Genomic DNA, 19,562 nt, shown 5'->3' with positions numbered 1-19,562 from the left:
CTCAGCCGGTCAAGGGTCTTTGGGGCTGAACATTGAGAGGCTACAACCCCAGCAGGACTTGGTATGCTTCAGGGATCCCACTGAGCATGCGCAAACAGCCACGACTGCCAGGGACGCCTATGGATGGGACATGTCTCCTTGCTCAGACACTAGGGCCTGTCAGGGGAGCGGACCAGCAGGTGACCCTGGACGAATGGGGCAGGAGGCCTAGGACACGGTGCCTGGATATCTCCCTGTACCAGGTTGAACCAGGTAATAAACAGGTTGAACAGGGGATATTCAGTCATGTCTAGCTGCCTTTCTGCCCTCACGGGACACATAAGCCCTAGTGGGGGAACAGGACTTAAGAGTCTGGAAGATTGTCATATGCCTGTAACGCCAGCGCTATAGTGGAAGCAGAAATATTTCGAGTTCAAAGCCAGCCTGGGCTGCATAGCAAGGCTCTCTCTTGAACAAGAAAAGAAGCAGACCCCCCAACCAGCCTGCCCAGGCTGTTCTCCGTTTACTGGGGAGAAGGCGCACTGGTACACCCATTGCCTCCTTCTTTGTGTGGGTTTCCAAGGTTCAGCAGCAGGCAAAGGCCAAAGCGGCCTGGGTTCCAAGTGGGCTTCTCTCACCAGGTGGTGCTGCCAGCTGTCTGCCTCATTTTCTTCAGCCTGACAGCGCCCCCTGAACTGACCCACTGTTGCTCAGAAGCACAAAGCCCTCCACGGATGAATGTGACAGGGCCCTGGGTACAGCCGGAGCACTTCAGTGTGACCCTGCCCCTTCTTCCTGCTGTTGTTCCTGGGGGTAGTTTGGGGCAGAGGGTGTGGGGGACAAGACTTAGAGTCTGTGAAGAGCTTGGCTGAGGCCAGCCCTGTGTCCCTAAGAAACCTCCAGCTTCCTCCTGCCCAGCCCTGCTCAGAAGAGGAACGGAAGAGTGAGAATAGAGGCCTTGTTTGGCTCCAGACACTGGGGTTGCCTTCGGGTTTAATAAAAATAGATAGATAAGGGTAGGTGGGTGGATGGAGTGAAGGAGTGATGAATATAGGAAGATCTGGGTGTGTGAAAAGATGGATAGGGGGGTGAACAGCGGTGTGGAGGGCTGGAGAGGCAGATGGAGAAGGGCTGAAGGGCAGGGGTGGTCAGTGGATAAGTCCGGATCAGAAGTGGCAAGAGGACATGCTGTTTGACCCTTTCAGCATCGCTTCATGTTTGGAAACACAGGGCACACTACTGAATAACTTGTGAGCTAAAGCAGAGGTCATAATAAGCGTAAAGCATGGAAAACAGAATTGCAACAAAAGCACTGCACGTCCAGACTTGCGGCTGCAGCAAGACTAGAGCGTTGGGAAACAGCTCCAAATTCGTGTGCAGCAAAGAACGCCTTGGGATTGGGAAGTGTGCGCCCCCGTCACTAGGGCTGACACAGGGGTAGCGGTGGCAACTGAATGCATACTTAGGTTTATTTATTCAGCACCGGATGCCCAAAAGGGCTCACCCGCACTGTCTACATCTGTACTTCAGTGTTAAAAAATCACATATAGGGCAAAGAAGTAGGTTAAGTCCCGAGAACATGGAAAAACAAAGATAAAAATAAACTCCATGAAATAGGATATAGTAGAGATTGATGTTGTGATTGAAGATTTAAAAGATAATAAGCCACAGACTAACAGAGAAGGAACCATTTATCAGATAGAGTGTCAGAGTACTTGAAGACTTCTCGTAACTCAACAGTAAAAGGATAAATAACCCAATTTTAAAATGGGCTAACGACCTGACCAAACACAGCACCGAGGGCACACAGGTGACAAGTGTCAGGAAGACACTCCTCACCGCTTATCCTCGCCGAAGAGACAGCGCTGTGGGAGAGCACCCCTTGACTACCCAGAGACTGTGCTGAAAGCCTCCAGCCACTAACTGAGCCGGCCGGTGGCTAAAGGCCATCGAGGAATGAAGTACCACTTGCTGGGAGAGGGGCAGAGTGCTAGCAGTTGTCCCCCATGGGCAGATTTCCAGGGCAATCTCTTACACAGGAAGCTAGAAGCAACAGGCTTCTGGAAAGGCAAACCCAGAGAGAAGAAGAAAAAGAGAATGACTGGGACTAGGGAAGGGCTGAGAAAATGCAAGACTTCGGGGACCCACGGAACCTTCATGACTATGGTAGGGAATACACAGCTCTGGCTCTGTGAAATCTGTAGACAAATGAGTTTTGTCTATGCAAATTAAATAATGCCAAACAACCGGCCAGTGAGATAACTTAGTGCATTGAGGCGCTTGCTGCCAAGCCTGATAATATGAGTTCAGTCCTCACACACCGCACGGTGGAAGGCGAGAACCGGCTCCTGCAAGCTGTCCTCTGACCTCCCAACACGCGCTGTGGTGTGCACACACTCACAATAAACAAACAAGCAAATGCAAAGTTGCTGTTTTTTTTTTTTTTTAAACAAAAAGAAATCCCAAAGAAAAGATATGAGCATATATAACTGTATGTCCACCTTAAAGGAAGCATATGAGAAATAGAGCTCCCGGGAGAACAGAGCCTCAGGGGTCCTCCAGCAGACTGAAGTCACAGTTCAAAGGTTCCCGTACCACTTTGGGGGCTGGAAGGACCTGTTCTGCAAGCAGAAGGTTTAGCAGACACTGACCTACAACTTCCGGGCATGCTGGCCTCAGAACGACTGCAGCCCTCTGGCAAGCTGGTGGCTTAACTGGAGGGCAGCCCTGGAGACATGATCCTCAGGTTGTAGCTGGGAAGAGCCCCGCAACCAGCTCAGTTGAGCGCCCATTCGCTCTGTCACCAGGGAGCCGGCCCATGGAAATAAGACCGCTTGCCTGAAGTCCCGGGGCCGTGAGGTCAGCTCAGGCGTGTGCCCTGAGCACTGTGTGCACTCGTGGTTGGCCTGGAGACATGTGAAGCTTCTGCGGGTGGGTGCGCCCTGGGTGTGAGCAAACAGGTATGATCTGGTTGTGCTCGTGTGTGCATTCATCAACACATCTTGATCTTGTGGGCAAGTGAGGAAGCAGCTGGGGATCTAATGGGAGGCAGGAGGGAAGGTGTGAGTCTGGGGTGCATGACTTACCCACCCCTCCAGAAGGAAAGCCTGAGAGCCTGGCCATCTTTAGACAAGGGGGCAGCAAGCAGAGCGGGCTCAGCTAATGAAATTTTCTCCTTGGTGGGAGGTGTAGCCCTTGCTCCCCACAGCCCATATGTCCCTGTGGTAGGGATTGCTTCATAAGCATGTGGTGCAAGACTCCCAGGCTTGGAGTGAAGTCTGCCCACATGGCTAGGAGGGTTCCTGTAGGGCAGAGAGCTCATCAGCTCCAGAAGCTGAAGTGTTTGGGGTACTTGGTGACTTCAGCCGAAGGCTTCCCCTGCTAGCTACAGAGGGGGGACCCCACAAGACAGCAATCAGCAACATGATGGGATCCCCAGCCTTTGGGAACTGAGGTGGCTATAGCCCCAACAACCTGTTTCTGGTGAGTACAGAGAGGTGACATCAGTGAGCTGCTTTTCTCTCTGGGTTCTCACTATCATGCCTGCATGTCTGGGATGATGTTGTGGGTGTGTGGTATAGAGAAGAAACCAAACCACAGCACTAGAGCAGGGCAACCCTGGCCTTGTAGTTCCCCCACCTAGGTCACTTCTGCTTTCAGTTATAAGGGGAGGGGAAAGAACGCCGGCCCACATTCTCTGGGCCTTCCCCTCTCTGTGTTCCTAGGGCTGCTCTGCCCCCCACTGCTGGGTTAGGTCCCCAGCTTTGTGGATTCTGATGGTTGGGTGTGGCAAGGAGGCAGGGTGTGATGTAAGAGCCTCCTAGGCCTTATCATTTTAACCTGGGGACATCACGAGAGCCTGTTCCAAATTTTGTGTTGGCCACCAACAGCTGTTGGGCTTCTCATCCAGCCCTGTGGACAGTTGGGATGCTGAAGGCTATTCCTGTGCTGGGCATCCAGCAGCATCTCTGACCTCCACCCAACAGCAGCAGCAGCCTCCCTTGTTGAAGCCCAGGAGATGCTGTTGGTGGTGGTAGAGGTGATGGTGGTCCCCCATGCTAGGCAAAGGCCTCCAGCCATGCTCCCAGGTGAGGGCTGGGCGGCTTTGGTTCAGGGAAAGGACCAAAGGGGAAGTTCCCTGGGCATGGAGAGACCAGCTGAAGAAGGTCCGGCTGCCCATGCCTCCAGGTTTTTATTTCCAGTCTGCCCTCAGGCCTTTGACATGGCTGACATCCAGATGGCACAGAAGCAGAATGTGCGAGTCTGGAGTGGGGCCAGATCACTCCACTGTCAGAGGGAAGACTTTCGCTCTGTGTGATTATCTCCAGGCAGCTTTCGATTGGGTGGGCAGGACTGGTCTGACACTCTGGGGTGTACTTCTGCCTTCTGCACCTTCGTCCGGGCTCCCGCTGACTCATGGGAAAGACCCTTGGAGCAGGCAGTCCCAACGTCTTGGGGTGCCCTTTCTTGATAGGGTTTTTCCTGCCTCGGGGGATCTTTAGGTAAACATAGTCAGTTCCTAGAAGCTGCTGAGAATGGATCTGGGGGCTGGGCTGAGAGTATCCACTGAGAGGGCAGTGAGGTTTCCTTGGGGAGGGAAGAACATGCATTTTCTTGGCCTGGCACATAGTAGGTGGTCACTGACTGAGCCTCTTCTTGTCTTTTCTTGGGGGCTGGTCATTAAAAGGTCTTGCTCCTCCCTGAGTCCTGGGAGCTGGTCCTGCAAGGTGCCCACTAGCCCCAAACAGCTCTTGGTCTCAGGCTGGAGTGCCACAGGGTGCCACAGGGACTGTTTGCAGAATCATCCCTGCTGCTCCTCCCTCTGTCAAAGAGCATCAAGGATGGCTAAGAGCACTCAAGAGATGGAACTAGGGACAGATGCATGGGGGGGAGGGGAGTGAAGAGGAACCAGATGAGGGAACCAGGGAGCCTGGGCTCTAGTCCTGAGGGAGACTTAGGTTTCTCAGACCCTCTCTGATGCCTCTAGACACCACCACCACCACCACCAACCCGCCGCAAGGAGCTTGCATCTAATAGATGGGGTGCTGAGACCCAGAGCTATTGGCCCTGGGACATAATTGTCTGCTACTCCCTGTTGTCAGGGACAGGATGACTCCATTACAAAGCAAAGGAAAAGAGAGCAGAGCCCAAGACAAGCCTGGACATGGGGTTTCCTCAGGTGAGGTGACCAGTAGATAGATGTCTGAGGCCAAGTGTGATGGGAATGTAGGGGGAGGAAGAGCAGGTTCCAATGAGCTAAGGACCCAGCTGGACCCCAGCCTCCAGGGTTGCTCATAGCCAGTAATGCTGGCTTGGCTGGTATGCAGGTAGATCTGGACCCTGACTGGGCCAACATGGAGATGTCCTGGGTTATTTCCAGAGGTAGAGATGGGATGTTCGTATTCCCACACTAAGGAGGGTAGCTGCTCCTAAGGTGCCTCGAGGTACCATCCCCAGAGCCCTAAGTCCTTCTGAGTGCCCCAGGCTCTCCAGCCTGCATTGGAGCCCCTTGCCCCTCTCAGACTGCCACTCTGGGAGAGTGTTGCTTGGACACAGCCAGCCGGATTCCTGTGGTTCTCTGGCTTTGCAGTAGTAACTCCATGCCCTTGGAAGCTTCCTCTGGTCCCTGTTCACTGCTGCTCTCAACTACTCTGCTGAGGAGGCAGCAGAGGAGCTGCTCCACGGATTCTGGTCAACTCAAACAGGGAGGGGCCTCACTGTCATCTCTCCCCTCCCTCCCTGACACAGGAAAACAGCCTTCAAAGCCAGAACTCAAGTAGCTGTCTTTGATCATGAGATAAAGATCTGGGGTTGGTTTCTGAGAGTCTTGGAAGCTACCAGGTCAGCTAACCCCATGGGTTAGGTGTAGCTGACAGAGTTTCTAAAGTTAGAGCAGCCTGGGCCCAGCCAGGACACAATGCAGTGTTGTTGAAATCAGTGACCTGTGATTCATACCTGTCAAAAGAACCAGGGTGCTGAGAATTGGCAAGCCCTTGGGCTGACATGTCTCAAAAGCCCCTTTCCTTCCCCTTCCTCTTCTGTTTTGGGCGGAGCCCTTTAACACTTCCTTTGCTAGAACTGGAGGCCTCTTGCCTTCCTGTGTATGAGAGGTAAAGCTCCATCCCCCTTCTCCCCTTGGCATCAGTGAGGCCCAATGGTGGGGAAAGCAAGGACAGAACCTTTTTCTGAGGGACAGAGAATGTCAGGAGGAAGGCAGAGTGGTTGAGGCTTGACCCTGATGGCTCCCATTTCCTCTGTGGGATCAGGTATCCTGTTACCCACAATAAACCCAATAGACAGCTAGGTTTTTGGAAACAGATGAACATAATGAAAAACCTAAAGAGACAGACTATGAGAGCACCAGCACAGAGGCAGTTTTTTCTTGCGGACGACCTGGGTTCAATTCCAAGCATCCACATGATGGCTCACAGCCTTCTGAACCCCAGTTCTAGAGCTCCAATGCCCTCTTTTGGCCCCTGTGGGTACCAAGACAGACATACAACACCCATACACGTTAAAAGAAGGAAGGAAGGAAAGACTATTTGGCAAGAACATACCAAGGAAGTAGAAATCCATAAATCCTGTTAACAGGTTGTCCTGGCTAGTTTTATGCCAGCTTGATACAGACTGGAGTTATCTGAAAGGAGAGAACTTCAATTGAGAAAATGTCTCCATGAGATCCAGCTGTAAGGAATTTTCTTAATTAGTGACCAATGGGGGAGGGCTCAGCCCATGGTGGGTGGTGCCACCCCTGGGCTGGTGGTTCTGGGTTCTATGAGAAAGCAGGCTGAACAAGGAGTAAGCCAGTAAGCAGCCTCCTCCATGGCCTCTGCATCAGCTCCTGCCTCTAGGTTCCTGCCCTGCTTGAGTTCCTGTCCTGAGCTCCTTCAGGGATGGACTATGAGGTGGAAGTAAAAGCCAGATAAGCCCTTCCTCTCCAACTGGCTCTTTTGTCATGGTATTTCATCACAGCATAGTAACTCCTAAGACAGAGGCCTCAGGGGAGAGGTGGCTCATGAGTCCGTCCATGGATGACACGTGTGTGTCCATCTACAGACAACAGATAAGCAGCATCCATTCATCTTACAGTGGAACACTGTCCAGCCCTAGGGAGCAAGCATCCTGACATCTGCTGCCACTGGGTGAATCCAGAGGACTGTGCTGAACCACGTGAGCAAGGCACACCGGACAAACACTGCACGTTCGATGCCCCTGAGGTTGTTCAGAGGCTGATGCCGGCTCTGTAGAGTCAGAAGGCTGAACCATGGCGGCCACAACTGGGTAGGGTGTTCTCACTGAATGCACACTTTCAGCTTTACAAGGTGAAAAAGCTCGGGAGATAATGGTGGATATTGGGAGGTCCTCTCAAAAGAGCGGCCAAATGGTCATTTCATCAGGAACTCTGGCCATGTTAAATTAAATGCCGTGAGACCTGTGTGGTTTGCCATGCTGGGGCCTCCAGGGCAGCCAGGCAAGAACTAATAAACTTGAGACGGACACTAACAGTCACCTATGGATTCAGGAGACAGCTGCTTCTCCTCGTGCTGCTGGAAGGCAGAGCTCCCAAGAAGGTTGGTCAGGTTGCAGGAGGCCATGACCACATTGTCTCAGCCACCAGACCTCTCTACCCTCCAAGGAGGGGTCTGGTGTGTGTGTTGTGGCATCGTGGTCATCAGCCCAGGGAGGACCTTTCTTGTGTCCAGGATTCCTTGAAGGTCACAGCTCACGAACAGCTGCTTTTGGAAAGCTAAGATGAACTCATTCAGGTCCGAATGCCAGATGCCTGCTCCCCCTGCTCCCCCTCGAGGGCCAACTTTCTAGGGACTGTACTGCCACCCACACAGATATGTAAATGTCTGTTAGGGGTGGGGTGAGAGAGGAAGAGGCCTCCACAGCCTTGAAGCCTGGCATGGCTCTGGGTGGGTGGGGAGGCAGGAGTAAAGAAGGACTCCTATCCTTGGACTTACCCAGGGATGTGCTGTCTGGGTCATGACCTTTCAAGCTGTCCTGTGGAGCTCTGCGTCTTCAGAAAGCTCTTCTGAAGGTGGCCTGGGCACGCTCTTCCAGGGCCAGCTATGCCTTCATTCGCTATTGGAAAAGCCAAGATTGAACAGGGACATAGAGGGCTGATTGGGCCACACACACACCCCCCCCAAGGCCAGAGTCAGCCTTTGAGCTGAGGGTTAGGAGGTTAGTAGCCATCTGGCATTTTCCAGAGAAAATGGGCCACATTTGGACGTAAGATGTGTGAGCCCAGGGCCACAAGAAGCTGCTGTGCCCATGAGCTCAAGCAGGCCCTCAGTGGGGGCTGCTACAGTGATGCCACCTGCTTACTCTGCAGTATTCACGCGGTCCTCGCCAGGAAAACCGCTGGCAGAGCTGCTGGGTGAGGGCTTTGTTCTGACATAAAGGATGGTTTCTCAAACAGAGCTGGCGTGGGGGTGAACCCCGGCAGGGCTCTGCTCCCAGGAAGGGGTCCCCTGGGATGGTAGGGTACATTCAGAGTACCAGGTGGGTTCCAACAATGAGCAGTCTGCCCAATCAGTGCCCTCCTGATTCAGGAGTTTCCCATGCCAGGCCCGGGAGCAGGTGGGGACCAGTCCGTATGGAACCGCCTGGCAGAACCATGCCAGCCTCCATCTCTCGGCTCTCAGTTCCTGAGCAAAGGTGAAGTCTTGCCGTGGGTATCATCAGAGCAAAGGCAGGCAGGTCTGGCACTGTTTCCTGTCATCCCAACTCATTGTCATCACAGTGATGTAACCCTTATGCTCGGCCTGGGCTGTGGTTAGGGGAGTTTCAGAGTGAGCATGCTCAGACCCCCGCTACTTCCTGAAAGCTCTCAGTTAGGTCCGTAGAGGGGTGCTCAGTGCTGCCTCAGGACAGGCCTGCTCAGCGCTGTCTCAGGACGAGCGTGGGTAAGTCTGTGGATCCTAGATCTGGGGAGTGGGCCTGGGGGGCAGTCCTTCCACAGTGGCGTCTGATAGAAATGTGATTTGACTGTACGATAGCGGGGTTTAGCCAAGGCCTGTCCCCAAAAGGGAACTCAGGGGCACCATACCTACCTAACTTTGGGGCACATGGATAATAGTATACATCATACTACCTGTGACCTAACCTACCTGGACCCTTCTGGAAGATCCTTACCCCATCTGTAGGTACAGACAAGCTTGGAGCGACTGGACTTCCTCTGACAGGGAACAGGGGCCACAGAGCCCTTACCGGTGTTGGTGGCTGGTGGGGTGAGTGGCTTCTCTTTCGAGGAGTGGCCTAGGGTTGGAAGCAGGTTCTGAGGAGGGATGAATGGGGTAGTGGATGCTGGCCACTTACTGACTTCTGAGGCCTGGCATTTAGAGTGTCGGCAGAGGCGATCGTATAACTTCTCCTAGATTTGTGCTAGCCGGACAGATGAAGTGTTCAGGTTAGCCACCGAGGACTGAGAATAAGGCAAGCCCTTTTTATGGTCTTAGTGGTGAAGGCACGTGGCCTAGTGTTTTAACCATGAAGATTAACCATGAGGAGGGTGAGGACGGAGATACCCCGAGGGAAGACATCAAACTGAAATATGCATTAGAGATTGGTGTTCTTAACATATCAAATTGAGAGGCACGTGTGGGGGATGGGCCCCCAGATCCACTTGGTGGATGGTTGACACTTGTAATTTAACAGTTCCTCCCCAAAAGGCGTCTTGAATTTGAAGGTGGAAATGAGGTTGAAGATTTTTTTTTTCTTTTTGCCTTTCTCTCTCTCCTGTCTTGCTGTGTGTGTGTGTGTGTGTGTGTGTGTGTGTGTGTGTGTGTGTGTTTCCATGTGTGTGGACATATATGTGTACACATATATGAATGTGAATGTGGAGACCAGAGACTAATGCCCCAAATTATCCTCCATTGCCCTTCCACCCTCCTCACTGGGTCAGGGTCTTTCAGTCAAGCCCAGAGTCTTCAGCTATGTTTAGCCTTGCTAGCTGGCTTCTTCAGGGGATTCCATCTCTGTCTTCCGAGGGTAGAATTGTTGGTGGACTACCATATCCACCAGGCATTTCTGTGGGTTTTGGGAATCCAAATATAGGTTCACTGAGCTGTCACCCCTCCTCACACCCCCACAAAGAACCTTGTAGAAGGGTGGAAAAGTGAAAGACCAAAACAGCCAGAGATGAGCTGGAGAGATGACTCAGCAGTTAGGAGCACTGTCTGCTCTTCCGGGGATCCTGAGTTCAGTTCCCAGCAACCGCATGGCGGCTCACAACCATCTATACTGGGATCTGATGCTCTCTTCTGGCCTGCAGGTGTCTATGCAGATAGAGCACTGATACATTAAGTAAATAAATAGATAGATCAATTAACTAATTAAAAAAACAACCAGAGATGCCTGTAGAAGAGACGCAAAGGGATAGTCCAGCTACTCAGGGCTACAGTCATCTCTCCAGGCCTAACAGAAACAAGCAGGTAGAACCAGCAGGTAGCAGAGACAAGGTATGTCTTTCTTTTGTACTTTCCTGCCTGTTAGGAGAGCTCCATCGTCAGAAGGTGGCGAGCACTGGTCAGGGGATAGTCCCTCCTCAGTGCAGGCAGGGCTCCAGGGCCAGACCTCCCAGGTGGCGGGTTGCCAGTGTGTGTCCTGGGGACTCCAAGTGCCTCTCTTCCCAGAAGATGGGTCTACCAAAGGGGCTAAGCAGCCGTAGGGGCTGCATGGGGATGGCTCTGCAGGAGGCTGGAGACAGGAAGGTGGAAGGACGATGAGAGCTGGGTGAGCAGAGGGAAGGTGTGGGTGAAAGACAGGATGGAGAACATCAGGGTGAGCATGAGGGCTGGGCTCCAGGGGAAGTAGAGGTGTGGCTGGAACTCAGGGCAGCCTGAGGGAACTCAGGGGGACGTCCAGGTGACATTCACGCATTCACCACGTAACCTGGTGGCTGCAGCAATACAGTGTCCTGCCAAGGTCATGCCAGCTGGGCCGCCCTTTGTCCAAGGGATCCTTGATGGGTTGCTGGGGTTCAGTCCGTTACAGGCCCTTTGAGTATATACCTAGGAGGACACCTGAGTCTGCCAGACCCAAGCAGACATCATGAGCATGGTAAACAATGTGGGTGTGGCCTTTATGTGGATGGTGTGGGCCTCATGGGCCTCAAGGGTATGGGAGAGCATTCTCTGTCAGATTCTTAGAAGGTCTGGGAGCACACTGTTGCTGAGTCCTGAGGAAAGTTGGCCATGATCTTTCTCCCCTCAGGAGCCAGACATTTCCAACTATCTCACAGATGAGACACAGCCCTAAAGATGGCTCAGGATGTCAATAGGAAAAATCACTTCTGACAGCCAGGCCAGACCCCCACAGCAAACAGAGAGGGAGTGTCTACCCAGGGATTGTTCTCTTCTCCTGGCTCTTCCCACTTCAGCACTTAGCTCAGGCATTCATAAGATGGCCTAGTCCAGCCACACTCTGGGAAAAGCCTATGTCTTGGAGCATAGGGTCATTGACCCATGCCCCTTCCTATGGAAGAAATGACCTCGTTGTTGAAAGATGTCCGTAACAGCTGATCTGGCCAGGTTAGGGACCCTCGGAGCTTAGACAGGACAGGGGTCCTGAGCAAGACCCTTTAGAAGACTGACAAGAAAGAGAAGTGTCAGGGAGCCTAGCAGGTTAGGAAAGGGACAAGCCTAAGGCATGATGCTCTTTGAGAACAAAAGACAACGACTAGAGCACAAGGTCAATAGCTGTGTCACAGCTGGAGGCACCCAAGACCACATCACAGTGTGAGGATTCAAGAGCTCCCCATCCTGGTGTCCCAGCGCAGGCTGCTCCTGCCTGAGCCTCATGGCTGACCTCCTTCGATGTGGGTGTTGATGCCCCGGGGTTTTGGGACATGACCCAGATGTAGATACTGTAGCCTTGTGTTGCCCTAATTTAGGGCTGAGCAGTTAGTCCCAACCGCCCACTCTATCTCTCTGGCCAAGCTCTGTCCACAGGTGACAGGCTTCACTTGTAGCAGGGACAGTTTCCTCCAGTGCATTCTCATCGCAAGAGGGAAGTGATCGTCACGTTTCTGTTGAGCCCTTGCTTCCTCTGGCTTCTGCAAAGTGTCTGAACCCTGAGCACCACCCCCTTCCTCATTCTTAAGGCTGCCAGGTGCTTAGAATGAGCACAGTGCAGCCTCTGCAGAGGACAGAGCTGTCCTAGGCTAGCTCTGCCAGCTTTCCAGAATGCTTACTCCATCTGCAGGGAAAGGCCTCTCACTGCTCTGATTCTGCGGCTCCAGGCCCTGGTCCATGCCGTCATGTGGGTCATGATTAGCGGCATTTTGAATTTGGAAGGAAAGGAAGCTTGCTGCCTCAGATGTAGAGCAGAGAGTGGCCAGCAAGCCTTTAAGGTTCACAGCCCACTCAGGCCTGAGACCCAGAGGGACAGTCAGACACCTGTCCTGGTGCTCAGCAGGTCAAGGCATGTTGGGGTAATGCAAGGAGCCTGCTGACAGATGGTGCTTGGCAGTGGTTCTTCTTGGTCTTGCCTCTAATGTGTGCTAAGCCGTTACTTTACACTTCTTTGAGGTCAGTGAACTCTGTAATCTCAGGTGGATGGTTTGGCTTTCTGTTATTTTCAGTTTTCAGAAACACTTGAGAAGGAAGCATGGAAGCTGGGAACTGGTACCTGACTTGTGAGGTTCCCTACCTGGTATGGATGTCTGTGGGCTCAGCTCCACTTTGGCTTCCACCGAATTCCTGTTTCAGAAGTCTCCCATCAGCCACAGAGGGAAAGGGTCCTCCGGATTCCTCAGTCCACAGCTCTATGTGCTCAGAGCATCTTCCTTGTCCCCTTCATATTGTTGATGTACTTACTTATGGCTTTTGGGTCAACACACTTAACATTTTAGGTAATTATTTAATTAGGAAAAATTTCCTACAAGGAATTTTAGCAAATTAAAAGTTAAACTTTCTTCAGGTTGGAAACTGACTGCAGAATTGGGCTCTGAAATGTTTGTGCCCACTGATCATCCTACCGTGTAGCTTCAGGGTGCCATGCCTTAGTGTCCAATCCACTGACTTAGTTGTTTTTGCCAACCTGATAGGCAGGAAAACAAAAAAAAAAGAACCCTTTCCTCATGCTTATTTTGCATTTCTTGGCTTATTGGGAGCTTTTCTTCTATGCAAGCTCATGCACCAATAGCTTTGCCAACTATATCTGACAAATAACAGTTTTTACTGTGGTATCCAGGGTTGTGCTTTGAAGCCCATTGGCTTCTCTGGTACCTGGATGTCTCGACTGGGTTACTTTTTGTTGACTGTGGGATGCTCTAGAATCTTTGTTGAATGAGTCAATCCGTGTGATTTAATCTGGGATTGCAGGCATACAACACCACGCCTGGCTGGCTGGTTGATTGGTTGGTTGGTTTATTGTTGTTTTTCTGTATTTTCACCTAAATTCATTTCAAATTGTTCTTTCTTCAGGTCATTTTAAGCTGGAACCACTTTCACAAAGGGGTCCCCAGAGCGTACATAGGAGCCACCATGAGATCGGAACCCACCAGTGCACCAGGTGAGAGTCTCATTTGACTTAGACATTCAAGAAGGCCCACAAGAATTCCCATGAGGCACAGTTGGTCTCACCAGTAAAAAGTTAACATGCAGATTCCTATAATAAAAACAGACTCAGAGATGCTCCATCAAGATGTCAAGACGCAATGGGCTGAGCATGTGGCTCAGTGAATTAGAGCTCTTGTAGAGCATGAAGCCATGGGACCAATTTCTACCAGCACATAAAACCAAGTATAGTAATTGGCACATGCTAAACCGTGTGAGACCATCCTGGCCCAGAGACTACCTCAATCAATCAATCAATCAATCAATCAATCAATCGAAGTAAGACATACTCATTTCATAATTGTTTTGACAAGTGCTAGAGAAAGTCAGGCGCAAGAGTGGGGGGCCATTTGGCACTCTGAATGTATACTTCCTGTGAGAGTGACAAGTGGTGAGTCACGAGCCATCTGGTGTCCTAAGAAAGCCGTTGGGAGGCCCCAATAAGCAGTTGACCAGGAGCTTCCCGAGATTTTCCCTGATGCCACCCTCCTCACCCTTCTTTTCACTCCAGAGGCTCCTCCTTATCCCAAAGAGGAGTTTACAAGGTAACCTGCAGGGATGTGGGGTTGTGAGGACCCCACACAAGTAACAGTTTTAACTGTGGTGTCCAGGGTGATTCTTTGAAGCCCATAGGCTTCCCTGGTGCCCGGCTGTCTCGACTGGGTTACCTCATCCGCAGATGGAGTGTGTCGCAGAACCTAGTGTCCACAGTGAAGACCCAAAGGCTTATGTGGGCCTGAGCATGTGGCAAAGGGACAGAACCACACCAGGATGTCTGTAGCTAGACAGTGTTGTGCTGGGAAAGGCCACAGGTCAGTCCCATATCGCATTTCTTGCTCCTTTCAGTAAAATTGTGTGGTGTATAGGTGGGGTGAGGTGGGGGACAGAGATGGAGTGTCTGAACTGGAATCAAGCAGTGAAATAGAGACAGGGCAGGAGGACAGAGGTGTGTCTGAACCAGGGAGTGGGAACAGACTTCCATGCCTGCCTGAGGGTGCTTTCACAGTGGGAGGAGAGCTGCCCAGGTAAAGACCGGTGTAAACATCTAGACACCAGTAGCTGCCAATGGCTCACCCCTCACCTTCACTGCCCCCTGGCCCCACACAGGTTCCTATGCCAAGATTTGGCACTGGGCTCCAAGGCAGCTCACCACTCCTGGAACCTCAGTCTCGCTTTCTCTATCTAGATGTGATAACAGCCCCTGAGTGGTGAGCAAGGGCACCGAGACTGTGGGAAGGTGGCACCCCACACCCACAGTCAAAAAGGAAGGAAAAAAAAGGCAGAAACTGGCTAGCCCTGAGCTCTGTGGGTAGGGCGGTCAGGCAGTGGAAAGTAACACAGACTTCCTCAAGAGTAAACAGAGTGGCCACGTGACCCAGCAAGCTTGCTTTGGGATATTCCCAAGAAGAAGACAGCAGGGACAGAAGAAACGAACACCAAAGCTCACAAAAGCATTGTTTATAATAAATAGTCTAATGGTGGCAAGCAGCCTAGGGTCCATGCACACAGGACAAACTGTAAGGTGTGTGTGTGTCCACGGTGGAAGGCCTCTCTGCATGGAGTATCTTAAAAAGAAGAGATGTGGCGGGCGCGGTGGCCTACACCTGTGATCCCAGCACTCAGGGAGGCAGAGGCAGGTGGATTGCTGGGAGTTCAAGGCCAGCCTGGTCTGCAAAGCTAGTCCAGGACAGCCAGAGCTACACAGAGAAACCCTGTCTCAAAAAACAAAAACAAACAAAAAAACCCCACAAAAAAACAAATGAAACAAAAGAAGAAGAAGAAGAAGAAGTTCTGACACATCCGACGATGTGAATGAACCTTGAGGATACTACATTCAGTAGAATAAATTTGCACTGAAGATGACTCCATCTGTTCAAGGTTCCTCTACAGAGTCAGGGAGAATGGGTGGGAGGGAAAGGAAGGGGGGTCAGTATTTCTAGAAGGGCTCTGGTCTCCAGGCTGAGAAGAAGCTGGAGGTGCACAGTGGTTGAGCTCAGCACCGAGGATGTACTTAGTGATAATCAACTGCATGCTGGGTAATGACTCGGATGGAACATTTTGTGAGATGTGTGTTTCATCACAATCTTAAAAAGGAAGCCTGGAAAATGTATCATTGCATAAGAAAGTATTAGGCTCTGTGGTTGGGGACAGCCACCTTCTGGACAAGAGGTCCTCTCCTGAGGAGCACTACAGTCCTCAGCTGACAACATATGGCCAAGTGGTCCTTCTGGAATCCATCAGGCTGAGGATTATGATGTGGGCAGCGGAGGTCCCAGGGAGTCTGGGACAACTGCCTGGGACACCCAGAGCCACGCCAGCATGTGGGACACAGCGTTTCTCTGGACAGTTGGATGTCTGTGTGGGTGGGTCAAGGGATCAACAGGTCCTGGAGTCCTGGGGGAGGTCAAGCACATGTGAGCCAGCACATGCTGAAGGTTTCTCCACCAGATGGCCAGTGGCCAGAGGGAAAGGGTATAGGGAAGAACTTGTCCCCCACAGCAGTCAAGGCCTGGGGTTGATGTCTGTCCCAAGTCTCTGGTCCTGCAGAGTCCCTCCAGCTGGAGTCTTTTGAACTCCTGGTATGTCTAGTCTGGAGTCTGAGAAGCTTCTCTTTTGTTTATAAATTTTGTTTATTAATTGTGTGTGTATGTTGGTGTGTGTGTGTGTTTGTTTGTGTGTGTGCTTGTTTGTGTGTGTGTGTGTGTGTGTGTGTGTGTGTGTGTGCAGCAGGCATGCATGCACCACAGTGCATGTGTGTGAGATTCAGAGAATAACTTTCAGGAATTGGCTCTCTTCTTCTACTGTGGGATCCGGGGACCAAACTCAGTCGTGAGGCTTTGCAGCAAACAGGTTTTCCCCACTGAGTCATCTCTCCAGCCCTACCACCATCGAGCTTCTCACCTTTTCTTGGTATTATAAATCTCCCTGGAGGGGGGCGTGTTCCAAAAAAACTCCTACCCACCCTGTCATTTCTGTCCTGCAGGAAACGCCACCCTGGGGCTCATACTTCAGACTACCTCGGTCACACGCCACCCACCCTGTGAGGAGAGTAGAATGTTCTATGAGGAGAGCGGAGAGGTCTATGAGCAGAGCAGAGTGGTGGTGGTGCTGGTGTACAGCGCCGTGTGCATCCTGGGCCTGCCAGCCAACTGCCTAACTGCGTGGCTGACGCTGCTGCAGGTGCTGCAGGGAAACGTGCTGGCCGTCTACCTGTTCTGCCTGTCACTCTGTGAGCTGTTCTACATCGGCACGCTGCCGCTCTGGGTCATCTACATCCAGAACAAGCACAAATGGACCCTGGGTCCACAGGCCTGCCGAGTGACTGCCTACATCTTCTTTTGCAACATCTACATCAGCATCCTTCTACTGTGCTGCATTTCCTGCGACCGCTACCTGGCGGTGGTCTACGCTCTGGAGAGCCGAGGCCGCCGCCACCAGAAGACGGCCATCATTGTTTCTGTGTGTGTGTTCGTTCTCGTGGCACTTGTCAACTACCCAGTGTTTGACATGAAAGTGGAGAGCTTCTGCTTTGAGCCCCTGGGGATGGATGGTAGGATAGCCAACTACCACTACCTGCGTTTTACCTTTGGCTTTGCCGTCCCTCTGGGCATCCTTGCATTCACCAATCACCGGGTTTTCAGGAGCATCAAGCTCAGCATGAGCCTAAGCGCAGCACAGAAAACCAAGGTGAAGCACTCAGCCATCGCGGTCGTCACCATCTTCCTGGTCTGCTTCGCTCCGTACCATGTGGTGCTCCTCATCAAAGCTGCCAGCTTCTCCTTCCACCGAGGAGACAGGGTTGCCGTGTGTGAATTTGAAAGCAGACTGTACACAGCCTCTGTGGTGTTTCTGTGCCTGTCCACAGTCAATAGTGTGGCTGACCCCATCATCTATGTGCTGGCCACAGACCATTCTCGGCAAGAAGTGTCCCGAATCCACACAGGGTGGAAAAAGTGGTCCACAAAGACAGATGTCACATACTTAAAGGACTCTGAGGAGATACGCTCACCCACAGCTCTCACAAGCACCTATACCTTCCCTGACCCCATGCACCTTCCAGGATCACAGCCAGCCAAACTGGGAGTACTGTGTTCGCCAGAGAGACTGCCTGAGGAATTTTGCTAAGCCCCACTCTTCCTCAGGGGAGGATGCTAAGCCTCAAAACCAGGGCCTGTCACATATCCCTGGGCCTTTGAGCTACCATCTGGGGTGTCCCCAGCACTGTAGATGCCTTTCTGGAAGATATGCTGCTACTCTTTCCTTCCTAAGGCCACCAACTCTGTAAACATCTGTTCCTTGGATGTCTAGGAACTCCAGGCTCTCCTGGGTGGAAAGCGGCAGTGTGCTAGGGGCATACCGCTAGGCTGCCAGGGATTCAGGGAGCATGTGGCTGGCAGGAGAGTTCTTCAGCAGCAGCAGGAGCTTGCTCTACAGAGCTCCCAACAGCCATCAGCAGGTCACTTGGCTGAGCACTGGGTGTACAGCTTGATTTTCTGTGCTTTCCTGCATTGCCCAGTGGCTTGCCACAGTGCTTCCTGGGGATCACCACAGAGGTGGACATGAACTGCAGTCAGAGTTACCGCCATGGTGCCGAGGGGCTGTCTGTATACAGCCAAAGAGCCATCGGGGACTGAACGCCAACCCTGAGGGCTCCCAACAGGGTCTGGTCTTATAGGGGAGCCATGGAACATGGCAGCCAGTTGTTCCGGCTGCTAGTAGCCCCATACATCCTCCCCAGGGACCCCTCAACCATTTACATTAGGAAGTGCCAGTGAACACCCAGGAAGAGGTTGCTGCTCTTCAAAGCTGCTACCAGATAAGGCAATATCTGGCATCTGGAATGCCTTGCAGCTTCTGGCCTTGGCATCACAGGGAAAGTAGTGTGGGGATCCTGAAGAGGCAAGTCAAGAGCACCACCTCTACCCCATTTTCTCCAGTGTTACCTTGAATCCCAGCCCTGCCATAAGAGGTCCTGTCTAGGCTGAGTCATACACGTGCTTTTGTTAGCTACCTCACTGGGTCACTCACTATTGGGACTGACCCCCCCGCCCCGACACACACACAAGAGTGTACTTGGAGTACAGGGGCCCAGGACTCTGAGCTTGGCAGTCCTCGGAGCTGATGCCCGTGAAGCACACACATCACAGAAGATGCTCAGAAATGACATCTGAGGTTAATTTTTGTTCACTGTTGTAAGAAGTATTGAGAATAAGAACACAAAAATAGAAGTTGATCCTAACTTCTTTTTGCTATTGCTGCTTTTTTTTTTTTTTTTTTTTTTTTTTTCTTCAAGAGCACAAGGTTTTCTGGAGCTCAGACTCACTAAATAACAGAGAATGCCCTGTTGTCTGGTGATCTTCTTGTCTCCACCTCCCAAGGGTGGGATTGCAAGCATGTACCACCAGCTTCTGACTTTCTCTTTAGTGTTTGTTTGTTTGTTTGTTTGTTTGTTTGACTGATTTTTTTTTCATGGATGTGTGGGTGTGTGTTGGTATAATGTTCTTGTGGAATGTATGCAATTTACCCTTGTTCATTCACATGCTGATTTCTCTACCCCACTATCTGGTTTCAAGCATTTTGATGCTTAGTCTAAGCATCACCTGGCTCAAGTTTATGTAAACATGCCACCATTTGTTCTCTGTATTGCCAAAAAAACAACCAGCCAGTGCTGAGCAATGGAGAGAATAGGGTGGGACATCCTGGTCCTGAGGGGAGGAGAAATCTGAGAGGAGAGGACCAGGAAGCATTAGGAGACATAAACTGGATCTAAGATGTGACTAAAAAAGCAAGAATAATGTGGGAAATTTGAATGGGAGGAAGCTATGCAGGCTTGGAGGTTCAGGATGGAGTAATTATTGCCCAGCACTGTGCCCTAGGGTTAATTAAATAAATCCTAGTGTCTGTGTGGTGATTTGGGTGTAGAGCTGGTTTAAGAATAACTGTTGTTTAACTAAAAGACAAATCAATAATAAATATTAAAGACCATCAACAGGTGTGTTTGAAGACCAGAGGTTT

The 19,562-nt window shown here is 51.5% G+C and overlaps 1 protein-coding gene and 1 long non-coding RNA gene across 2 annotated transcripts; one reads left to right on the top strand and one right to left on the bottom strand.

Annotated features, from left to right (window-relative positions):
* Positions 1–2,686: 2,686 nt before the first annotated feature.
* On the bottom strand, positions 2,687–8,063 carry LOC132655462 (uncharacterized). Its single transcript, XR_009593272.1, has 3 exons — positions 7,947–8,063; positions 6,537–6,616; positions 2,687–3,017 (listed from the first exon to the last, which is right to left on the bottom strand). It is a non-coding gene; the product is annotated as an uncharacterized LOC132655462 (long non-coding RNA).
* Positions 8,064–8,808: 745 nt separating this feature from the next.
* Positions 8,809–19,528, top strand: Gpr132 (G protein-coupled receptor 132). Its single transcript, XM_021655261.2, has 3 exons — positions 8,809–8,894; positions 13,416–13,503; positions 16,531–19,528. Exons 2-3 carry the CDS (start codon positions 13,476–13,478, stop codon positions 17,670–17,672), a joined length of 1,170 nt encoding a protein of 389 aa, XP_021510936.1. The 5' UTR covers positions 8,809–8,894; positions 13,416–13,475; the 3' UTR covers positions 17,673–19,528.
* The last annotated feature ends 34 nt before the right edge of the window (positions 19,529–19,562 follow it).

The sequence above is a fragment of the Meriones unguiculatus genome, chromosome 7 (genome assembly GCF_030254825.1).
Source record: "Meriones unguiculatus strain TT.TT164.6M chromosome 7, Bangor_MerUng_6.1, whole genome shotgun sequence".
NCBI lineage: Eukaryota > Metazoa > Chordata > Mammalia > Rodentia > Muridae > Meriones > Meriones unguiculatus.
The sequence above is the reverse complement of the archived record's forward strand: the minus strand, read 5'-3'. Positions and strand labels throughout refer to the sequence as shown.